This window comes from Vicia villosa, unplaced genomic scaffold (assembly GCF_029867415.1).
Source record: "Vicia villosa cultivar HV-30 ecotype Madison, WI unplaced genomic scaffold, Vvil1.0 ctg.001584F_1_1, whole genome shotgun sequence".
NCBI classification, from domain to species: Eukaryota; Viridiplantae; Streptophyta; class Magnoliopsida; order Fabales; family Fabaceae; genus Vicia; species Vicia villosa.
This window is the reverse complement of record NW_026705666.1, coordinates 116,189-138,071: the sequence shown is the minus strand read 5'-3', so window position 1 is coordinate 138,071 and position 21,883 is coordinate 116,189. Positions and strand designations below refer to the sequence as shown.

Genomic DNA, 21,883 nt, shown 5'->3' with positions numbered 1-21,883 from the left:
CATTATAATTGAGACACCATTCTAATATGATATTGCATTTTATTTGTTGGAAATACTTGAACAATTTTGCACTGCATTTCATCTACAGTTGCAATTTATAAGGGATTTGAAATACATGAATTATAATTGAAGATAAATATGGAAGAAATATATATTCTCACATTATTGAATTAGAAAACAATACAACATTACTTATTTATAGCAACTAGTATAGGTTGCAGGAAAATGAATATTTAAAACACAGACAAAATCAAATGATGCTAACTGAATTCAGTGAATAACAAAATAGTAATCTAAGCATTGCCACATCCATTGCTTTCAGCGAAACTATTTAATTACTCAACAACAGTACATCAAGTTGAATTATTAATCCTAAGTTCGAATACCTGCAATTCATATCAAGAAGAAATTCATTATTACCGTTGTATTTTGTAGTTTAGAAATTTTGAAACGCACAATAAAATGATCAAATTAAATGATAATTCCATAAGCAATATGTTAATAATGATTCAAATAAACATATAAAAATATAAATTTGTCTCACCTTTGAAAAAAGTTTTTCTTATTATGCTAATCTCTCTGGTGACATCCACAATATTCATCCTTTCCTTTGGTGATTCCATTGAACAATTAAGTCCAATCCTAAAAAGTGAAACTAGGCACTCCTCAACAGTTGGAATAAAATTCTCACGATTTCCATCTTGTATTTCTTCTTCTTCTTCTTCTTCTTCTTCTTCTTCTTCTTCTTCTTCTTCTTCTTCTTCTTCTGCTTCTCTTGATATAAGACTCGGGTCCAAAATGTTTATAAGATTGTCAGGAAAGGCAATTGCGACGAAGTTATGTAGATTTTGGCCATCTTCAAAAACTTCACTTGTGGGTCTTCTACCAGTAAGAATTTCCAACATCAAGATTCCAAAGCTATACATATCACCACAGGTAGACACTTCAGAGCCCATCCCATACTCTAAAACATGCAGCAAAAGTTGTTGATATTGTATCATTAGTAAATTATTAAGTGTGCACTAAAACATAAGAGAATTCAAAGAAACAATACAAGATTCTAGAATTTAGATCATACCTGGAGGAGCATATCCAAGAGTCCCTTTTATTCCAATTGTACTGGTATCCTTATGAGAAGTACCGTCAATGAATGAGACAAGTCTTGCTATGCCAAAATCACTCACATGAGCAACCATGTCATCATCAAGAAGGATATTGCTTGGCTTTAGATCACAATGAAGGATCAACTGTTCACATTCTTGATGAAAATAATGTAATGCCGAAGCAACATCAGTAATGATGTTGACTCTATGAGTGAGGTCCAATGATGTTTGATTCTCTACATTTGGAATCTCAGGATGCAACCATTGTTCCAAGCTTCCATTTTTCATGTAATCAAAAACTAGAGCTTTAAATTCTTGACCTTTATAATCTGAACCTGAACAGCATGTTATAATCTTGACTAAGTTTCGGTGTCTAATATTTTTGAGTGCATTGCATTCAAGAATAAAACTCTTATGAGCTCCTTTCTTATGGAGATTCAAGACCTTTATGGCAACAAGATTGTCTTCTGACACAAGATTTCCTTTGTACACAGCACCAAAACTCCCCGATCCAATCAGGTTTGCAATTGAGAAACCATCAGTTCCTTGATGTAAGTCTTGATATGTAACTTTATCTAGTTGACCAATTACTGGTAAATCAAAAGATTGTTTTTGGTTTCTTTTCCTCATCCAATAAATAGTTAGAAATATTGAAAGTATGAGAAGAAAAGAAAACACGCCAACAACTTCCAACATGAACTTATGGTGTTTTGTGTGTTTCCTATCCTTGACGGAGCATGCCGGTAGGTGCATCTGTGGAATACCTCCACAAAGTTTTTTGTTTCCAATCAATGCTACTTGGGTTGCATTTCCAAAGACACCGAATTTTGGTACCTCACCTTCCAACATGTTAAAAGAAACATTCAAGTATGTTAAACCCGAGATATTCTGTATAACTTCAGGAATTGTTCCAGACAACCAATTTATTGAAAGGTCTAGATATCGGAGACCTTTGAGGAAAGCCAAAGAGGGATTACGACATTGTTGAACAAATGGGGCATACTCCTTCCAAGATCTCTATGCTGTCACTCTTGAGTTGTTCCAAGACTCACGCCAAAGCGACGATGAAGTTTCTAGAGGCTGCTCATGTGCCACAAGAGATTTCTGTCACACAACTCGAGAATTGTATTGCAAACCTGACGATAGATAACTACCTTGGGTTTTCTGATGCTGATCTGAGTCCTAGTGGAAAGAATCATAACAAAGCTCTACATATATCCATTGAGTGTGGAGGCACCACTCTAGCTTACGTGCTAGTAGACAATGGTTCGTCTCTGAATGTACTACCCAAATTGGTGCTGGATAAACTCAACCCTGACGGAATTGAGCTGAAATCCAGTGATGCGATAGTAAAAGCTTTCGATGGTACAATGAGTACTGTATATGGCAAAATGGAGCTCCCGATCAGAGTAGGTTCCCAGACTTTCCATACTGTGTTCTATGTGATGGACATTCGTCCCGCTTATTCCTGTCTACTTGGGCGTCCTTGGATACATGGGGCAAATGCTGTGACTTTAACTCTCCATCAGAAACTGAAATATCCAGCAAAAGGCAAGATTGTCACTGTGTATGGTGAAGAGAAGTATGTGGTGAGCTTCATAGATGAGACCAAGTATGTCGAGTTCACTGGAGAAGCTTTTGAATCTCCCCATCAAGCGTTTGAATTAGTCCCTCAAGTGGTTCCTGAGACTAAACCTGTCAAGGCTGTTCCTAAAGTTGCTAGAGTTCCTCCTACAATGGCTTCTCTGAAAGACGCTAGGGCTGTGGTAGAAGAAGGCGGCTGCACTATCTGGGGGCAATTACCTAACATTCCGTACAAATCCAATAAATGGGGTTTAGGCTGCACTGCTAAAGATCAGAAAGGAGAACAACATCCTCGTCCAGAAGGTTTGAAGTATCATTTCATCAGCAAAGGAGTCAATGCCATTGGAGAAGATGAAGATAATTACGACCTATACAAGTGGATCTTTCCTACACCTGACGAAGGACTGGACAACTGGAAGACCGAAGACATTGTCTCAATCTCATATAGTCAGGAGTAATTGCCGTTTCTAGTTTTGTTTTCTTTTATGTTTTCAATTTTAATTTCTGTACTTCAATAAACAATAAACTTTAAAGCCGTGTGTCTTGCCCGGGGCATAACGGTCCATTTTTAGGGCTTGTCATTTCATAAGCATATTTTCATTCAATAAAACATTGGACGTTTCGTATTCAAAATTGTGTGTTCGCTTTTTATTTTTCTTCTTTATTTTTCCATAGCTATGTGTTCTTACACACACCCACATAATGCACTGCAGATCCATATCCACCCTGGATCCCATTGATAACGACTCTGCTATTGCTAAATATGACTTTGAAAATCCGATCTACCAAGCTGCGGACGAAGGTGAGGAAGACTGCGAAGTGCCCAGAGAACTTGCCAGATTACTAGAGCAAGAAGAAAAGACTATACAGCCGCACGAAGAGCCAATTGAGGTTGTAAATATAGGTACTGACGAAGAAAAGAAAGAAATCAAGATAGGGGCCGAATTAGGGGATGTTGTCAAACAGAGGTTAATTCAGATGTTACGAGACAACGTTGAGATCTTTGCTTGGTCCTACAAAGATATGCCTGGGCTCGATACTGATATTGTGGTTCATCGTCTACCTATCAAAGAAAACAGTCCTCCGGTTAAACAGAAGTTACGAAGAAGCAGACCTGACATGGCTCAGAAAATCAAAGAGGAGATTGAGAAACAGTTCAATGCCGGTTTCCTGAAAGTTGTGAGTTATCCACCATGGATCGCCAATATAGTACCGGTACCCAAGAAAGACAGAAAGGTCAGAATGTGTGTAGACTATAGAGATTTGAATCGAGCAAGTCCTAAAGATGATTTTCCCCTACCACATATTGATAGTCTAGTCGATAGCGCTGCGCAATGCAAAATATTTTCTTTCATGGATGGTTTCTCAGGGTACAACCAGATTAAGATGGCACCCGAAGACATGGAAAAGACAACTTTTACTACTCCTTGGGGGTACTTTCTGTTACAAGGTCATGCCATTTGGGTTGAAGAACGCAGGGGCAACGTATCAGCGTGCAATGGTAGCTCTATTCCATAATATGATTCACAAAGAGATAGAGGTCTATGTTGATGATATGATTGCAAAGTCCAACACCGAAGAAGAACATCTGGTCCACCTGCAGAAGTTGTTTGATAGGTTGAAGAAATACAAGTTGAGATTGAATCCAAATAAGTGTACTTTTGGTGCGAGGTCTGGTAAGCTACTAGGTTTCGTTGTTAGCAGCAAAGGTATTGAAGTCGATCCTGCGAAAGTAAAAGCCATACAAGAAATGCTGGTTCCGCGGAATAAGAAAGAAGTTAGAGGATTCTTGGGACGTTTGAATTACATTGCCAGGTTTATTTCCCATCTGACCGCTACTTGTGAGCCAATCTTCAAACTATTGAGGAAAGATCAAGCAGCGAAATGGAATGACCAATGTCAAGAAGCTTTCGACAAAATCAAGAAATACCTTCAAGAACCTCTGATTATGATACCACCTGTTGAAGGAAGACCTCTAATTATGTACTTAACAGTATTGGAGAACTCAATGGGGTGTGTGTTGGGGCAACATGACGAGTCTGGTCGAAAAGAGCATGCAATATACTACCTTAGCAAAAAGTTTACTGGCTGTGAAACAAGATACTCACTGCTCGAGAAAACTTGTTGTGCTTTGGCATGGGCTGCTCGCCGACTGAGACAGTATATGTTGAAGCATACCATTTTATTGATTTCTAGAATGGATCCTATCAACTACGTGTTTGAGAAACCCGCTCTCTCAAGACGAATAGCAAGATGGCAGATGATATTAACAGAGTACGACATCCAGTATACAACACTGAAGGCAATCAAAGGAAGTGTGTTAGCAGATCATTTGGCCCAGCAAGCTGTAGACGACTATCAATCTATGAGTTTTGAATTTCCGGATGAAAACGTTATGCTTGTTACTGACTATAAACAACCTGGTCCGGATGAAGGACCTGAGCCAGGATCCCGATGGACTATGGTTTTTGACAGAGCTTCGAACGCACTTGGTAATGGTATTGGTGCTGTGATTATCTCTCCCGCAGGTGGACACACCCTGTTTATAGCAAGACTCTGTTTCGACTGTACCAACAATATGGCTGAGTATGAAGCATGTATCTTGGGTCTCAGAGCTGCTATTGACTTAAGAATCAAATTCTTGGAAGTATATGGGGATTCAGCCCTAGTAATCAGTCAGATCAAAGGAGAATGGGACACGAAGCATCCTAATCTCATGCCTTACAAAGATTTAGTGCTATCTTTGATTCCACACTTCAAAGAGATTACGTTTGAACACATTCCCCGAGAAGAGAATCAGCTGGCAGACGCCCTAGCTACTATGTCATCTATGTTCAAGGTCAGATGGGACAATAAGGCTCCTATAGTTATTATTGAAATACATGACGAACCGGCATACTGCTACGAGATAGTTACTGACGAGGTCGAGGAAAAACCATGGTTTCATGAAGTAAAAAGATATCTCGAAGCTCAGGAATACCCTGAAGGGGCATCTATCAATGACAAGAATTACTTAAGGAGGTTTGCTTCCAAGTTCTTCCTAAGCAATGGTACTTTATACAAGCGCAATCATGATTCAACCCTGCTTCGTTGTGTGAACAAGAAGGAAGCAGAAGAGATTATGGAAGATATGCATGACGATACCCTTGGAACTCACTCTAGTGGACATACTATGGCTAAAAAGATTCTGAGAGCGGGTTACTACTGGTCCACCATGGAAACTGACTGCCATCAGCATTCCAGAACTTGTCACAAGTGCCAAATCTATGCTGACAAAGTACACATACCTCCAGTTCCACTGAATGTTCTGACTGCTCCTTGGCCCTTCGCAAAGTGGGGCATTAATATGATCGGGGAAATCAAACCTACTGCTTCTAATGGACATCGTTTCATCCTTGTGGCCATTGATTACTTCACCAAATGGGTAGAAGCTGCTTCATTCGCCTCCGTTACCAAGAATGTGGTGGCTCGATTCATTAAGCACAACCTTATTTGTCGATATGGCATCCCCGAAAGGATTATCACAGACAATGGTACCAACTTGAACAACAAGATGATTACTGAGCTTTGTACGCAATTCAAGATCAAGCACCACAACTCTTCTCCTTATAGACCAAACATGAATGGCGCAGTGGAGGCCGCCAATAAGAATATAAAGAAGATTGTGCAGAAGATGACCGTTACTTATAAAGATTGGCATGAGATGTTACCATTCGCTCTTCATGGTTACTGTACCTCAGCATGTACCTCCACTGGGGAAACCCCGTTCTCACCAGTCTATGGCATGGAAGCTGTGTTATTGATTGAAGTTCAGATTCCGTCTCTGAGGATTTTGAAAAGACGAAGACGAATGGATTCAGACTCGACTAGATCAAATAAACCTGATTGACGAGAAGAGGCTTGCGGCTGTTTGTCATGGACAATTATATCAAAAACGTATGATCAAGGCATTCAATAAGAGAGTCAAGCAACAAGCATACGAGACTGGTGACTTGGTTATAAAGAGAATTATTCTACCACAAGGTGATCCTAGGGGCAAGTGGACGCCCACATATGAAGGACCATTCGTGATAAAGAAAATATTCTCTGGAGGAGCAATGATAGTCACTACTATGGATGGCGAAGACTTTCCGCATCCTGTGAACGCAGACATAGTCAAAAAATACTACGCATAAATACGACCCGCTAGGTCGACGTACCTAGGCAAAAGTAAGGGCATCCCGACAAACCAAAAGGGTTCGGGAAAAATTTAGGGATATATATATAAAAAATGTACACACCCGGCAAGTTGAAAACCCGAAAGGGCTACTTGGGCAAAAAAGGGTATCCTGATAGGCTGAAAACCTGAAAGGGCGGCCTAGGCAAAAGTTAAGGATTAAAGCATACGACTATGTCTCGTTCAGATCATCCATCATTCAATTCCATCAACAATATCAAGTTCAAAAGGCACGGACCAGTTCAATCATCTTTCTCCAACAAGCAAGGGATGAGATGCTCGAAGACATATTAGCGATAGCAGAATTGAAACTCAATAGGATTGTCCACATAGCTATTTTTCTTTTTCTTCACTTCTGTACTTTTCTAAAAACACACAAATGTTCTCTTATTATTTTGCCTATTCACGGCTTTTCTTAATAGAAGTTATCTTTCTTTCTATTTTATGAGTTTTTCTCTCTCTCGAATACGCAAACGTCCAATGATAATTTTGAATGAACATATGCATATGAACATGATTATCATTTATCTTTCCTTTTGCAAAAATCCTATGATTAGTAAAAAGATAGGACTGGCAAATAGAAAATGTCTAAAGTAATCCAGAAGTCCTCCCTCAGAGTCAATAATCTGAAGGAATCCCCACAGAGTAATCATTAAGAAGATATCTTCAACTGTTCTCGTCCCAAGAAAGACTTAACTCCTCAACGGAAATCACGTCTTCAACACGGCCGGTTCTCCGACACTTGGCTCTCCTCCAACATGGTTTATCAATATCTCTTATCCCCAGTCAGGGTACATCAAGTTACTGTTCATCCCCCAAGCAGAAATCATAAATCCCCAGCTGTATATCTTCCAGACAAGATAAAGACATCAAGGTCCCGATCAAGATACTTCATATGATATGAATCATGATCATACATCGTATACATATCCATACATCGCATATAGTATCTCATGATAAACTCATGGATAACATACAAAGCTTCTAATTTATTTTGAGGGACTCATTACATAATACATGCATCATGACATTGCATAAGAATTACTATACCTATTGCATAACACAGGTACATACAAATGAACAAAATTTCCAAACTTCCAAGATCTAATTCAGCTACTACGAACAGTACTGACACGGTCAACGCTCAAGGATCTAATTCATTTACCATGAACGGTAATGACACAATCATTCTCAAAGATCTAATTCAGTTACTACGAATGGTACTGACACGATCAATTCTGAGAGATCTAATTCCATCATCACGAACGATGTGGACACGGTCAATTATCTTCCCAAGATCTAATTCAGGTGCTACGAACGGTACTGACACGATCAACCTTTAAGGATCTAATTCTATCATCACGAACGGTGTAGACACAATCATCTTTCCAAGATCTAATTCAGGTATTACGAACAGTACTGACATGATCAAATTTCAAGGATATAATTCCATTATCACGAACGGTATGGACACAATCAACTATTTCCCAAATCTAATTCAGTTACTACGAACGGTGCTGACACGACCAACTCTCAAAGATCTAATTCATCTACTACGAACAGTAATGACACGATCACCATTCAAACAACTACTTCTCAAACACTTCAGACATAGTCTAATGCATACTCATCTGGGTGGCATCTCTAAGCCCATCCCCTGATGGTACAAATTTCTGGGTATTCTAGTGTTCAATCATCTTCCACCTTCAGATACCGACTGGCATACAAACCACTCTACATCTTCAGGTTTAAGAAAATTGAACATGGGCAGCTGTCATACCCCAAAATTTGCCCATCTTATTCCTCTTAACAAACTCAAATCAAGGTACAAAGCTCAAAGACATCTCTCCTAAACAAGGGCTCAAGAAACTAGGGTTTGTGTTGTTCTGAAGAAAATCAATGGACCAAAAGCTCCAAGGCATCTCATATGGTATATGATATTCCAAACTACTTCCATGACAACATTCAGGGCTTAATTCAAAAGGTTGATCACTCAATTGCTCAGAAAGTCAACAGTCGACTGATTTGACCTAAAAGTCAATTGTGGTCAAAGTACAGTCAAAACTCCTGATTTTTTGTCAACATCCTCATATTAAAGTATCATTCACCATTTGATCAAGGATTGATCAAGTAACGCCCCGAATTTAATTAATTAATTAATTAAATTGATCGAGGATTTATTCATTGGAATTAGTTGAAGTCGAGGTTTGTCGGTATTATTCTACAAACGTAATGGATTAATATGTTGATTTGAGCAGTTAAGTTATGGTCAGATTAATTAGTCGGATTAGTCAGAGAAGTACAATTGCGAGTTAGTATTGTTAAAGTTATGGATCGATGGTAAATGTGGAATATTATTGGAAATAATATTCGGTTATGTTGTGTGGTTAATTATTTATGTGTGTTATTTGGCTTAATTGAGTAATTAAAGAGAGATTATGAATTGGGCTTAAGTGAAACAAATATCACATAAGAGATTGGATTGTAGGCTAAGCCCAATTAAGAAAAGAATGATAGTAAGAGTTAGGGTTTTAGAGGTTTGACCTCATAACTCATTTTGGGGAGAAAGAAGAGAAAGAAGAGAAAGAAGAGAAAGAAGGGAAGGAAGAGGGAAAGCTATGGCATGAAGAGGAAGAGCTCCATTGAAGGAAGTGAAGCTTTTGCTATGGTAAGGGTGGGGTTCTTACTTTCTAAGGGTTGACATGATGATGTTTATGGTGGGTTAGATTGTATGTTATTCTCCATGGATGTGTGAGTTCTAAATGTTAGGTTTTGAGTGAAATCATTTGGGTAATGTTGTATATATTTATGGAAATGATATGTTATAATGCTTCTTATCATGATTCTATGTGTGGGTTCTGAATTGTAGTATGTTTGGTGGAAAGAATGTGAAAACCTAAGTTTTGGGATTTTGGGTGAAATTCATAGATTTGCATGATTAATGAGGTTTGGGTGATTATAGAGGTCCTTATGTGTTGTATATATGATATGTATGGGAATTTCGTGTGCAATTTTGAGCTAGAACATGAATTTGGGTGTTGGGATGAGAAGGGGGATGTGCTGAACGCGTACAGGGAAATGTTCCTGCACTGCGATCGCGGCGCGAACAATAGTTCGTGGCGCGAACTGAGTATTTGGTAGGCTACTGCCTTGTAGTTCGCGGCGCGTCTGTAGGGTGGCGGTGCGACTGTAGGCAGATTTGAGAAAAATTCGAATGTGTGTAACTTTTGATCCGTAACTCCGTTTTATGCGTCGTTCGAAGCGTTGGAAAGCTAACGCAACAAACTATACCATGATGTAATGAAATTATTCATATTATATATTCTCCTATTATGTTTATTAGTATTAAGTGATGAACTATGTTGTGTTAACATGTGAATTATGTTCTTTGCTATGAATCGATGTAACCATGTCGCGGTATAACTTGATGTATGTTTTCCTTATGACGATACCATGCTATTGAGATGATGATATGAATTTCCCTGATGATGAGATAATGATGCTTTATAAAGAATTAACAATGAATATGCTTTCATTAAACAGTTGAATTAACCGTGTTACGTCGTTACTTGAATTATGTAATGTGATGTTTTGTTGTTAATATGTGTTATTTGAATGTTCTTGTGGAGAATGATTATTTGATGACTTAATTATGACGTGGCTGTTTTAATAACATGCGTGTATGTGAATATGTGTTATGTCTTGATGAAATGTGAATAACATGTATTGATATGATACGTTGTAATTGTCCATATTGTATACCGTAATGAATTGATGAGGATGTGCACAAATGCATTGGCAATGGTTTACTACAAGTTTAATGATATCTTGAATTGGTAATTACTATGAGTATGATTATAATCGAAGGATAACATGTTACTTGAATCGTATATATGTAATACGTGAATTGGTGTTGAATGATAATAACATTGTTGGCATGATATGTGATATGATATTCATAATGAGTGTGTGTGATTACGTACTAATTGTTGTAACATGTTGGTGTTTATTGTTGTTGTGTGCAATATGTGGAATGTGTCGTTGTTGTTGTAGACCCTATGGTCACTATTGATAAGTTGTATTATGTTGATAAGAATGAAGTTGAATAGATGTTGTATGTTGATATGATGTGATGACGTGATTGAGATGTGGTAAAATACTATGATACGGTTATTACCATAGAACCTTGGCATTGAGTTGATGTTGTTTAGTTGATGTGGTTATGTTGTTTAAGTTGATTATGTCGTTCAAGTTGATTATGTCGTTTAAGTTGACTAAGTGGTTTAAGTTGTGTTTGTGGATGTGCATCATTTGGGTCGCATCCATTGCATTGTTTGAGACGGCCCTTGTGGCAATTGTTTGAGACGACCCTTGTGGCAAATGTTTGAGACGGCCCTTGTGGAAAATGTTTGAGACGGCCCAATGGAAAACTGTTTGAGACGGGAGTTTTACTCCAATGGTACCACATGCATATGCATAAGTTTGAGTCACATTCGAGTCGCATTTGAATGGCATTTGAATTATGTTTGGATTGTTGAGATGACGAGGTGTTTGCTGTGACGTGATAATGATATGTTTGTTGTGACATATTTGATATCATACTTGTATATTTGAATATGTGATTATTGACATCGTTGCCGTTTTGAAAGTTGTATTATATTGATAAGTTGTTTTGCGGTGAAACTTATTGTAAGATGTTATGTGATGCGAAGTGATGAAATTATGTATGATTTATATCTCCTATATTATTTATCATGCTTTCCTTTATATTGTAAGATATCGCACCCCTTTGCTGATATTTCCCCTACCATGGGAAATGGGCAGGTACTCAAGATTAGTCGTGGATGTCCGAGGTTATCTATGTGAAGTCTTTATGTTGCTTTATGGCAAGTCGAGTTGGTGTCCATTGCTCTGATACGTAGCACTCAGGGGGATTAGTCGTTATTATATGATTATTGTATTCCATGATGACATTTGTGTTAAGTTGAAATGAAAGGGGTTTATAAGTTTAAGGTTTAAGTGGTGAATGAAGTTTTGTTCCGAATGCTATGTATCTTTATTAAATGCAATATAAGTATGTTTGTTTGGTTAAGTCGAATTGTGACATCCCATCGTTTGATGAATAATTTTAAATGCACTCTGATTTTCCTTTATAATTGTGGGGTAGATTTGGGGTGTTACAGATCATGGTTCATCAAGGAAAGATCAGAAATCAACAAATTCAAAAGTTTCTAAATTAGGGTTTTCATTGGAGAAAGTCAACTGAACTTTGACCAGCCATAACTCCCACATGGAACATCAGAAATTTTCTATCCAAAGCTCATTTTGAAGGAAATTGAATTCTCTACAAATTTGTCTCTCACATGCCAAGTCTAAAAATGCTTCATTTGAGAGATATGGATCAAAATATTATAGGTCCTTTTCAAAAGTCAAGCAAAAGTCATCTTTTTCAAAAGAGCACACAAGGAGAATGAAAAATTATTTTGACATGAGACCAAAAACACTGGTTAGATGACTCTTCAAGGTTTATGAAAAGTCCTAGAACTCCTCCATACCTCAAAAATTGAGAGAGATATTCCTTGTCAAAGTTGACTAATTTTGGAAGGAAAAATGTGAAGTAAAAGGCCTTAAAATAAATTTCTTTGCAAATGGGCCCATGTTTTTAAGATCCAATCTCCTTCCTTGTGGTATTAAGAGCCCACAAACCATAAGCCACGAAAATATGATTAAAATTTGATTTTATTTGAATTTTATTTCATTAAAATCATGGATTTAATCAATATTTGGAAAAAGAATTGAAAAGATTTGGTTTTTTTTCTTAGTTTCAATCACATTCAATCATCAAATTACACTTTATATGATACAAATTTCGTGCATAAGAAGATTGGCAAGAGATTGGATCAATTTGACTATATTTAGAAACTTTAAAAATCATATTTCAATCAAATTTCCATTGATTGATTTAGTAAGATTTTTCTGTTTTTATCAACCCTAATCCATCTCCTATAAGTGTCAAAGAGATTCAGAGTGCAAGGGTTACAAATCTCTGCCTCCAAGAACCCTAGTTCGAGTTCAAAAAATCTCAAGAAAAGTGAGATTCGGTTTTGGAGTTTGGGAAGAATTCAATCCAATCCAAGGCTTCTAAGACGTTTCCTGGACATCACTGAATTGATTCCAATCCTCACACGCAAGGAACGCACTCGGAATCATCACGTACACCCCTCGGTTTGTCATTCTTTATTTTTCATCGATTTGCATCATACAAGTATCATCAGTAAAATTCAATTGCATATTTATGTTTGTATGAATATATAGAAGAATTCTGGAAAGTTTGGTAAAGTTTGAACGCAGGAAAGTGGATCCGCCATTGATGAATCTTAAAGCTTCAAATTAGGGCTTTTTGATTTAGCCCAAATTAGACAAAATCAAGGCCATATTCAGGTTCAGTGACATTGGACGATCCTCTTGATGAGGTCGCGCCAAATTTCTATGGTGTTTTGGTGTTGTTACGTTTTTGCATGCGTAGAAGATACCATCCTTTTACAGCGTTCTTGCAAAAAGCGCTGTAAAAGGCAAGTTTTGAAAATTTCATGGAGAAGACGCAGACGTTGTTAGAACAAGATTTGTTCTTATCAATTATCTTAGTTTTGATGATAACAATAATATGAATTTTGCTTAAGATAATATGGTACTCTAATCCAATGCAATTTCCCTTTCAGGAAATATATAAAGAGTACGCATAATTCAGCGCTCAGAAGATATGTCTCAAATGGTTCAGCATGCAACATCAAAACATGGTCTGGCAAGACATCAGAAGATGGTCGAAGCAGAATCAGAACATGGGTCTATGGAAGCATCAGAAGAACATGAGATCAGAAGCACTGAAAATCAGAAGATGGTATCACGCTCAGAAGCACTTCAAGGTCAGAAGATCAGAAGATGCTGTGCACCAAGCTGTTTGACTCTGATGATATTCAAACGTCGTATTCACAAACATCAGATCAGAAGGAAGTACACGTGGCAGACTACGCTGACTGACAAAAGGAACGTTAAAGCTACTAAAGGCTACGTCAGTAGACACAGCGTGAACAAGGCTCGAGGTAGTTGACAAAAGCGTATAACATTAAATGCAAAGCTGTACGGAACACGCAAAGCATTAAATGCATTCAACGGTCATCTTCTCAACGCCTATAAATATGAAGTTCTGATGAGAAGCAAGGTTAACGATTCTGCACAAAATCAACTTATATCAAACTTGCTGAAACGCTGTTCAAATCTAAACTCAGAATCTTCATCTTCATCAAAGCTCACTACATTGCTGTTGTAATATCTTAGTGAGATTAAGCTTAAACTGTAAGAGAAATATCACAGTTGTGATTATCGCTTTTAAGAAGCATTTGTAAACTCTTGAATTGATTACATTAAGTTGTAAGGAACTAGAGTGATCGGTTGATCAGTATACTCTAGGAAGTCTTGGCAGTTGGCTGAGCAGTTTGTAACTAGAGTGATCAGGTTGATCAGAATACTCTAGAGGAAGTCTTAGCAGTTGGCTGAGCAGAAAGTCTTAGGAGTGAACTAAGCCTAGAGTGATCGTGTTGATCAGTAGACTCTAGAAAAAGTCTTAGGAGTGAACTAAGCAGTTGTTCCTGGAGTGATCAGGTTGTGATCAGAAGACTCTGGAAGACTTAGTTGCGGCTAAGTGGAAAACCATTGTAATCCGTGCGATTAGTGGATTAAATCCTCAGTTGAGGTAAATCATCTCTGCGGGGGTGGACTGGAGTAGCTTCGTTAACAGCGAACCAGGATAAAAATATTTGTGCATTTATTTTTATCGTCCAAGATTTAAAGTCACACTTATTCAATCCCCCCCTTTCTAAGTGTTTTTCTATCCTTCAATTGGCATCAGAGCGCCGGTTCTAAGGTGCAAGCACTTAACCGTGTTTAGAAAAGATTCAGGAAGAGAAAAACGCTTCATTTAAAAGATGGTTGATGAAAGTGAAAGAAGTATACCTACACCTGCATCTACATCTGGCTCTGCTGAGCAATACAACGGTAACAATGGTTATACTAGACCGCCGGTATTTGATGGTGAAAACTTTGAATACTGGAAAGATAAACTGGAAAGTTACTTTCTGGGTCTAGATGGTGATCTATGGGATCTTCTGATGGATGGTTACAAACATCCTGTAAATGCCAGAGGCGTAAAGCTGTCAAGGCAGGAAATGAATGATGATCAAAAGAAGCTTTTCAGGAATCATCATAAATGTAGAACTGTTTTGCTGAATGCTATCTCTCATGCTGAGTATGAGAAGATATCTAACAGGGAAACGGCCTATGACATATATGAGTCCTTGAAAATGACTCATGAAGGAAATGCTCAAGTCAAGGAGACAAAAGCTCTTGCCTTAATCCAGAAGTATGAAGCCTTCAAGATGGAGGATGATGAAGACATTGAAAAGATGTTTTCGAGATTTCAAACTCTTACTGCTGGATTGAGAGTTCTTGACAAAGGATACACCAAGGCTGATCATGTGAAGAAGATCATCAGAAGCTTACCCAGAAGATGGGGTCCTATGGTGACTGCATTCAAGATTGCAAAGAATCTGAATGAAGTTTCTCTGGAAGAGCTTATCAGCGCCTTGAGAAGTCATGAAATAGAGCTGGACGCAAATGAGCCTCAAAAGAAAGGTAAGTCTATTGCATTAAAATCAAATATCAAGAAATGCACTAACGCTTTTCAGGCCAGAGAAGAAGATCCTGAAGAATCAGAATCTGAAGAAGAAGATGAACTGTCCATGATTTCCAGAAGGCTAAATCAACTCTGGAAGACCAAGCAAAGGAAGTTCAGAGGCTTCAGAAGTTCAAGGAAATTTGAACGTGGAGAATCTTCTGATGAAAGAAGATTTGACAAGAAGAAGGTCATGTGCTATGAATGCAATGAGCCTGGACACTACAAAAATGAATGTCCAAATCTTCAAAAGGAAAGTCCCAAGAAAAAGTTTCATAAGAAGAAAGGTCTTATGGCAACCTGGGATGAGTCAGAAGATGATTCAGAAGATGAGCAGGCCAACTGTGCGCTGATGGCGACAGAAGATGACGGATCAGAATCTACATCAGAATCAGATTCTGAAGAGGTATTTTCTGAACTTACTAGAGATGAGTTAGTTTCCGGTCTAACTGAACTTCTGGAACTCAAGTCTCAGATTAGTCTCAAATACAAAAAGCTGAAAAAGCAATTTGAATTTGAAACAAAGAAGCTTGAGTTGGAGAATTCTGAATTAAAAGAAAAACTTTTAAAATTATCCAATAATGTTGGATCTCCTTCTGATTCAGAAAAATCCACTCCTAGTCTGAACCATATTCTGAAAGAATATGATTTAAGTTTCAGAAAGTTCTTATCTAGAAGTATTGGCAGAAGTCAGCTAGCTTCTATGATATATGCTGTGTCTGGAAACAAAAGAGTTGGCATTGGTTATGAGGGTGAAACCCCATACAAACTTGAACCTGTTGATGAAATGAAAATTACATACAAGCCATTGTATGATCAGTTCAAGTATGGCCACTCTCATGATATTAGGCACACCTCTCATGCACAAAGTTTTCACATAACACACACTAAGAAGCATGTGACACAACCTAGGAAATATCATGAAACTCACATTAAGAATTATCATGCTGTTCCTCCTATTGCTTACAATGTTAAACCCAAGTTCAATCAGAACTTGAGAAAATCTAACAAGAAAGGACCCAAAAAGATGTGGGTACCTAAGGATAAGATTATTCCTATTGCAGATATCCTTGGCTGCAGGAAGGACAAAGCACAACATGTCATGGTACCTGGACTCTGGATGCTCGCGACACATGACAGGAAGAAGGTCTATGTTCCAAGACCTGGTGCTTAAGTCTGGAGGAGAAGTCAAGTTCGGAGGAGATCAGAAGGGCAAGATAATTGGCTCTGGAACTATAAAGTCTGGTAACTCTCCTTCCATTTCTAATGTACTTCTTGTAGAAGGATTAACTCATAACCTCTTATCTATCAGTCAATTAAGTGACAATGGTTATGATATAATCTTCAATCAAAAGTCTTGCAAGGCTGTAAATCAGAAGGATGGCTCAATCCTATTTACAGGCAAGAGGAAGAACAACATTTATAAGACAGATCTGCAAGATCTTATGAGTCAGAAGGTGACTTGTCTTATGTCTGTTTCTGAAGAGCAGTGGGTCTGGCACAGAAGATTAGGTCATGTTAGTTTGAGAAAGATCTCTCAGATTAACAAACTGAATCTTGTCAGAGGACTCCCTAATTTGAAATTCCAATCAGATGCTCTTTGTGAAGCATGTCAGAAGGGCAAGTTCTCCAAACCTGCATTCAAGTCTAAGAATGTTGTTTCTACCTCAAGGCCATTAGAACTCTTGCACATTGATCTGTTTGGCCCAGTCAAAACAGCATCTGTCAGAGGAAAGAAATATGGATTAGTCATCGTAGATGATTATAGCCGCTGGACATGGGTAAAATTCTTGAAACACAAGGATGAGACTCATTCAGTGTTCTTTGATTTCTGCATTCAGATTCAATCTGAAAAAGAGTGTAAAATCATAAAGGTCAGAAGTGATCATGGTGGTGAATTTGAGAACAGACTCTTTGAAGAATTCTTCAAAGAAAATGGTATTGCCCATGATTTCTCTTGTCCTAGAACTCCACAGCAAAATGGGGTTGTAGAACGAAAGAATAGGACTCTTCAAGAAATGGCCAGAACCATGATCAATGAAACCAATATGGCTAAGCATTTCTGGGCAGAAGCAATAAACACTGCATGTTATATTCAGAATAGAATCTCTATCAGACCTATTCTTAATAAGACTCCCTATGAATTGTGGAAGAATAAAAAGCCCAACATTTCATATTTCCATCCTTTTGGATGTGTGTGCTTTATTCTGAACACTAAAGATCATCTTGGTAAGTTTGATTCCAAAGCTCAAAAGTGTTTCCTTCTTGGATATTCTGAACGCTCAAAAGGCTACAGAGTATACAATACTGAAACATTGGTTGTAGAAGAATCGATCAATATCAGGTTTGATGATAAGCTTGGTTCTGAAAAACCAAAGCAAGTTGATAATTTTGCAGGTTGTGATATTGACATATCAGAAGTTGTTGAGCCAAGAAGCAACGCATCAGAAGCAGAGCTTCTCAGAAGCAAAGAATCTGAAGATCAAGTATCAGCTTCTCTGGAGGATCTAAGTATTTATGAAGAACCATCTGTCAGAAGGTCATCCAGACTCATCTCTGGTCATTCAGAAGATGTCATTCTTGGAAAGAAGGATGATCCAATCAGAACAAGAGCATTCCTTAGAAACAATGCAGACTGTCAATTAGGTCTTGTATCTTTGATCGAGCCAACTTCTGTTGATCATGCTCTAGAAGATCCAGACTGGATAATTGCTATGCAAGAAGAACTAAATCAGTTTACAAGGAATGATGTTTGGGATCTTGTTCCTAGACCAGATGGATTCAATATAATCGGTACAAAATTGGGTCTTCAGAAACAAGCTCAGAATGAGAAAATGAGAAATTCTTAAGTATGAGTATCCTTTGATATGAAATTTTTTGTTAAGAAGTTCTGATAGAAATCAATTAGAAATTGTGATTCAGTTATTACTAACGTTTCAGTGTCTAAGTTGATTCAGAATCTCTCTTTAAAGCAAAACAGCTGTAACTGGCTATCCAGATGGTAAACACGTGTTCACTATTCCTGGACAAGCGTGCGTGCAGTTGAGGGGACGTCTACTTAGGTAACTGTGCAAATCACGTCTTTTGTCATTATTATCTCTCCTCATGTCACGTAACATTAAATGCTTTTCATCATTTACTCTCTTTCAGTTTTTTTTATATACTCTTCAAACGTTTCTTTTCCCTCTCATATTTCTCTCTCTCTGCATTTGGTTTCTTTTTCATCTCTCTATTTTCATATCATAAACCCTAGCAGTTTCCAATATCTGAAAATTCATCATGAATCCATCGTCAAGCTCTGGGAATCAAGACAATGATAGGAAACAAAAGAGAAAAGCATCTGCTGAACCAGAAACCAAATCTAAAAGAGTTAGGATCTCCTATGACCCTCTCAAAGTGTATCAACCCTTTGACGGTTCCCGTCAATCACCTCCCTCTTCAAAGACCTCCACCACCTCTTCCTCCTCATTCATCCTCTCGGAACCACCTTCTTCACCATCTGATATCTCCTCTCCTTTAACCCTTCCATCAGATAATTCTTCATCCCTCTCATATCCTTTTCCCACCAGAACACCTAATCCCTATAGTGTTGTTCTTCCCGACGCAAGGTTCACTGTCAACCCTCCAACCCCTACCTCTCAAACATATCTGGAGCTTTTACATGCTGATGTAAATGGCTGGTTGGAGATTCTTGGTGCTGCTCACCTTAATCATCTGGATGAGTATGCTACAAACAACCTCTGGAATACCTTTCGTCAGGATTTTCTGGAGAAGGCTACAGACACTCAGAGAAGGATTATGTCTGAAGCTCCTGGTGTTCGTGGTCTCCGGTTGGAAGTTGGTGAGAGCAGCCACCACTGTCTCATCAGGAACAGAAGTGTTCTTGAAGAGAAGATACCTGCAGATGAGTTGGAAGAAGAAAATCTCTGCAGAGATATCGTGGTATGGAAACCCCGATCTTCTGTGCTCTGGTTTCCTGTGCTGACTGGAGATTTTCAGTGGCTGTTCAACTGGTTCAGAATGAACCCTTCTGAAAAAGCACCTCACATGGTCTTTCCAGTAGTGGTTTATCGTGCTGATGTTGCTGGTCCTACTCCTCCAACAAACCTAGCAGCTATTCTTCAAGCATTGGAAGATGGAACTTCTGAGCTGCCTGAACCAGAATATGCCAAGGCTCCTTCTGAGTCAAACTCAGATGAGGAAATGGGAGATGCACAAGCTGAAGATCTTCCAGAAGATCACCCTGCTGAGATTGCTGTCCCTCTGGGCAGAAATACTGGTGCTTCTTCTTCTGGTGAAACCTCAGCTCTGATGGAGACCTTGGAAACTCTTCATCAGAATCAAGCTATGCTGGCTTCTCGTTTGGACGCGCAAGAAGCAGCCAATGCTGAGTTTCGTTCCTTCATGACAAGGCAAGCTACAAGCACTGACGGGATTCATGATGTTCTGGCGCGGATTTTGCGTAGGCTAGGATCTTAGTCTTTTGGTCTTTGTAGTTTCCTTTCATTGTTGCATCTGTTTTTCTGCATTCTTCTTGTACTCCTCTTTTGCTGATCAATGAAAAAGTTTCTTCGTGTTTTACATTCCAGTCCATGTTTTCTTTTGTCGTTTTATACATCTGAATCTTTTTTTTATATATTCTTTTTGATGTTATGACAAAAAGGGGGAGAAAGATAAATGATAAATGATTTGATTAAATCTATCAGTTGCTGGGTAAAGGCTCCCACACATTCACTAACAAGAACTGCAAGTTCTATATGGTTTAAGTGTTTTGCAGGTACAGAGAAGTGAAGTGAATCTTCAAAGCAAACACTAGAAGCAAAACCATGGAAACTGAAGCAAGCTGAGTGCTGTCAAGCTTCAGAGATCAGTAGCAAGAAAGAAGAATGAATCAGAAGCACTGATAATAGAATTTGAATATCATTGTCTATCCTGTTATGACAAAATTCTATTTGCCCTGATACATATAATGTTATGGCTCTGATACATTATTTGCTCTGATACATGTTTTTAGCCTAAATGCTCTAATACATTTGGCTCTGATACATATCATGTATTTGAATATACATTTTATGTTCTAACTCGTTCATGCTGACTTTTGTCGTTTAGTTTTTGTTCTGTAACATTTCAGGATGTAGAGATGCTCAGATGATGCTCTGGTACATTCAACAATGTTCTGATACAAATCTAGCATGAAGTGATGTTGGTAGACATTCAAAGTTCTGAAGCTATCCGAGGGAAGCAGAAATCAGAAGATGTGAATGTTCTAAAAGATCCAGTAATTCAAGTTCTGAAGCTGTCCTGAATGGAAGCAGAAGTCAGAAGCTGTGAATGTTCTGAAGATCAAAGAAATTCAAGTTCTGAAGCTGTCCAATGGAAGCAGAAGTCAGAAGCTATGAATTCTCTGAAGGCAGAAGCTTATATGATCGTCTCTACCGAAATAATCAGGGAAGTCTTTTATCAAAGTTCTTCGAGTATTTATTTCAGGGGGAGATTATTTATCTCAGGGGGAGATTGTTAATCTCAGGGGGAGACATATTCATATGCTTATGCTATAGCTGTGTAATTTGTCTTTTGCCGTCTACTCTTTCTGATCGCAAATTCATATCATTTATATATGTTTTTGTCATCATCAAAAAGGGGGAGATTGTTAGAACAAGATTTGTTCTTATCAATTATCTTAGTTTTGATGATAACAATAATATGAATTTTGCTTAAGATAATATGGTACTCTAATCCAATGCAATTTCCCTTTCAGGAAATATATAAAGAGTACGCATAATTCAGCGCTCAGAAGATATGTCTCAAATGGTTCAGCATGCAACATCAGAACATGGTCTGGCAAGACATCAGAAGATGGTCGAAGCAGAATCAGAACATGGGTCTATGGAAGCATCAGAAGAACATGAGATCAGAAGCACTGAAAATCAGAAGATGGTATCACGCTCAGAAGCACTTCAAGGTCAGAAGATCAGAAGATGTTGTGCACCAAGCTGTTTGACTCTGATGATATTCAAACGTCGTATTCACAAACATCAGATCAGAAGGAAGTACACGTGGCAGACTACGCTGACTGACAAAAGGAACGTTAAAGCTACTAAAGGCTACGTCAGTAGACACAGCGTGAACAAGGCTCGAGGTAGTTGACAAAAGCGTATAACATTAAATGCAAAGCTGTACGGAACACGCAAAGCATTAAATGCATTCAACGGTCATCTTCTCAACGCCTATAAATATGAAGTTCTGATGAGA

General features: G+C 38.2%; 1 protein-coding gene across 1 annotated transcript in view; it reads right to left on the bottom strand.

The window, feature by feature from the left end:
- Positions 1–372: 372 nt before the first annotated feature.
- Positions 373–21,883, bottom strand: part of LOC131635888 (putative receptor-like protein kinase At3g47110) — a 37,116-nt gene continuing 15,605 nt past the window's right edge. Inside the window, exons 3-4 of the mRNA XM_058906526.1 lie at positions 545–964; positions 373–386 (exon numbers count right to left, since the gene is read on the bottom strand). Of these exons, the coding sequence (XP_058762509.1) occupies positions 373–386; positions 545–964 (434 nt within the window). The remainder of the gene's footprint in view (positions 387–544; positions 965–21,883) is intronic.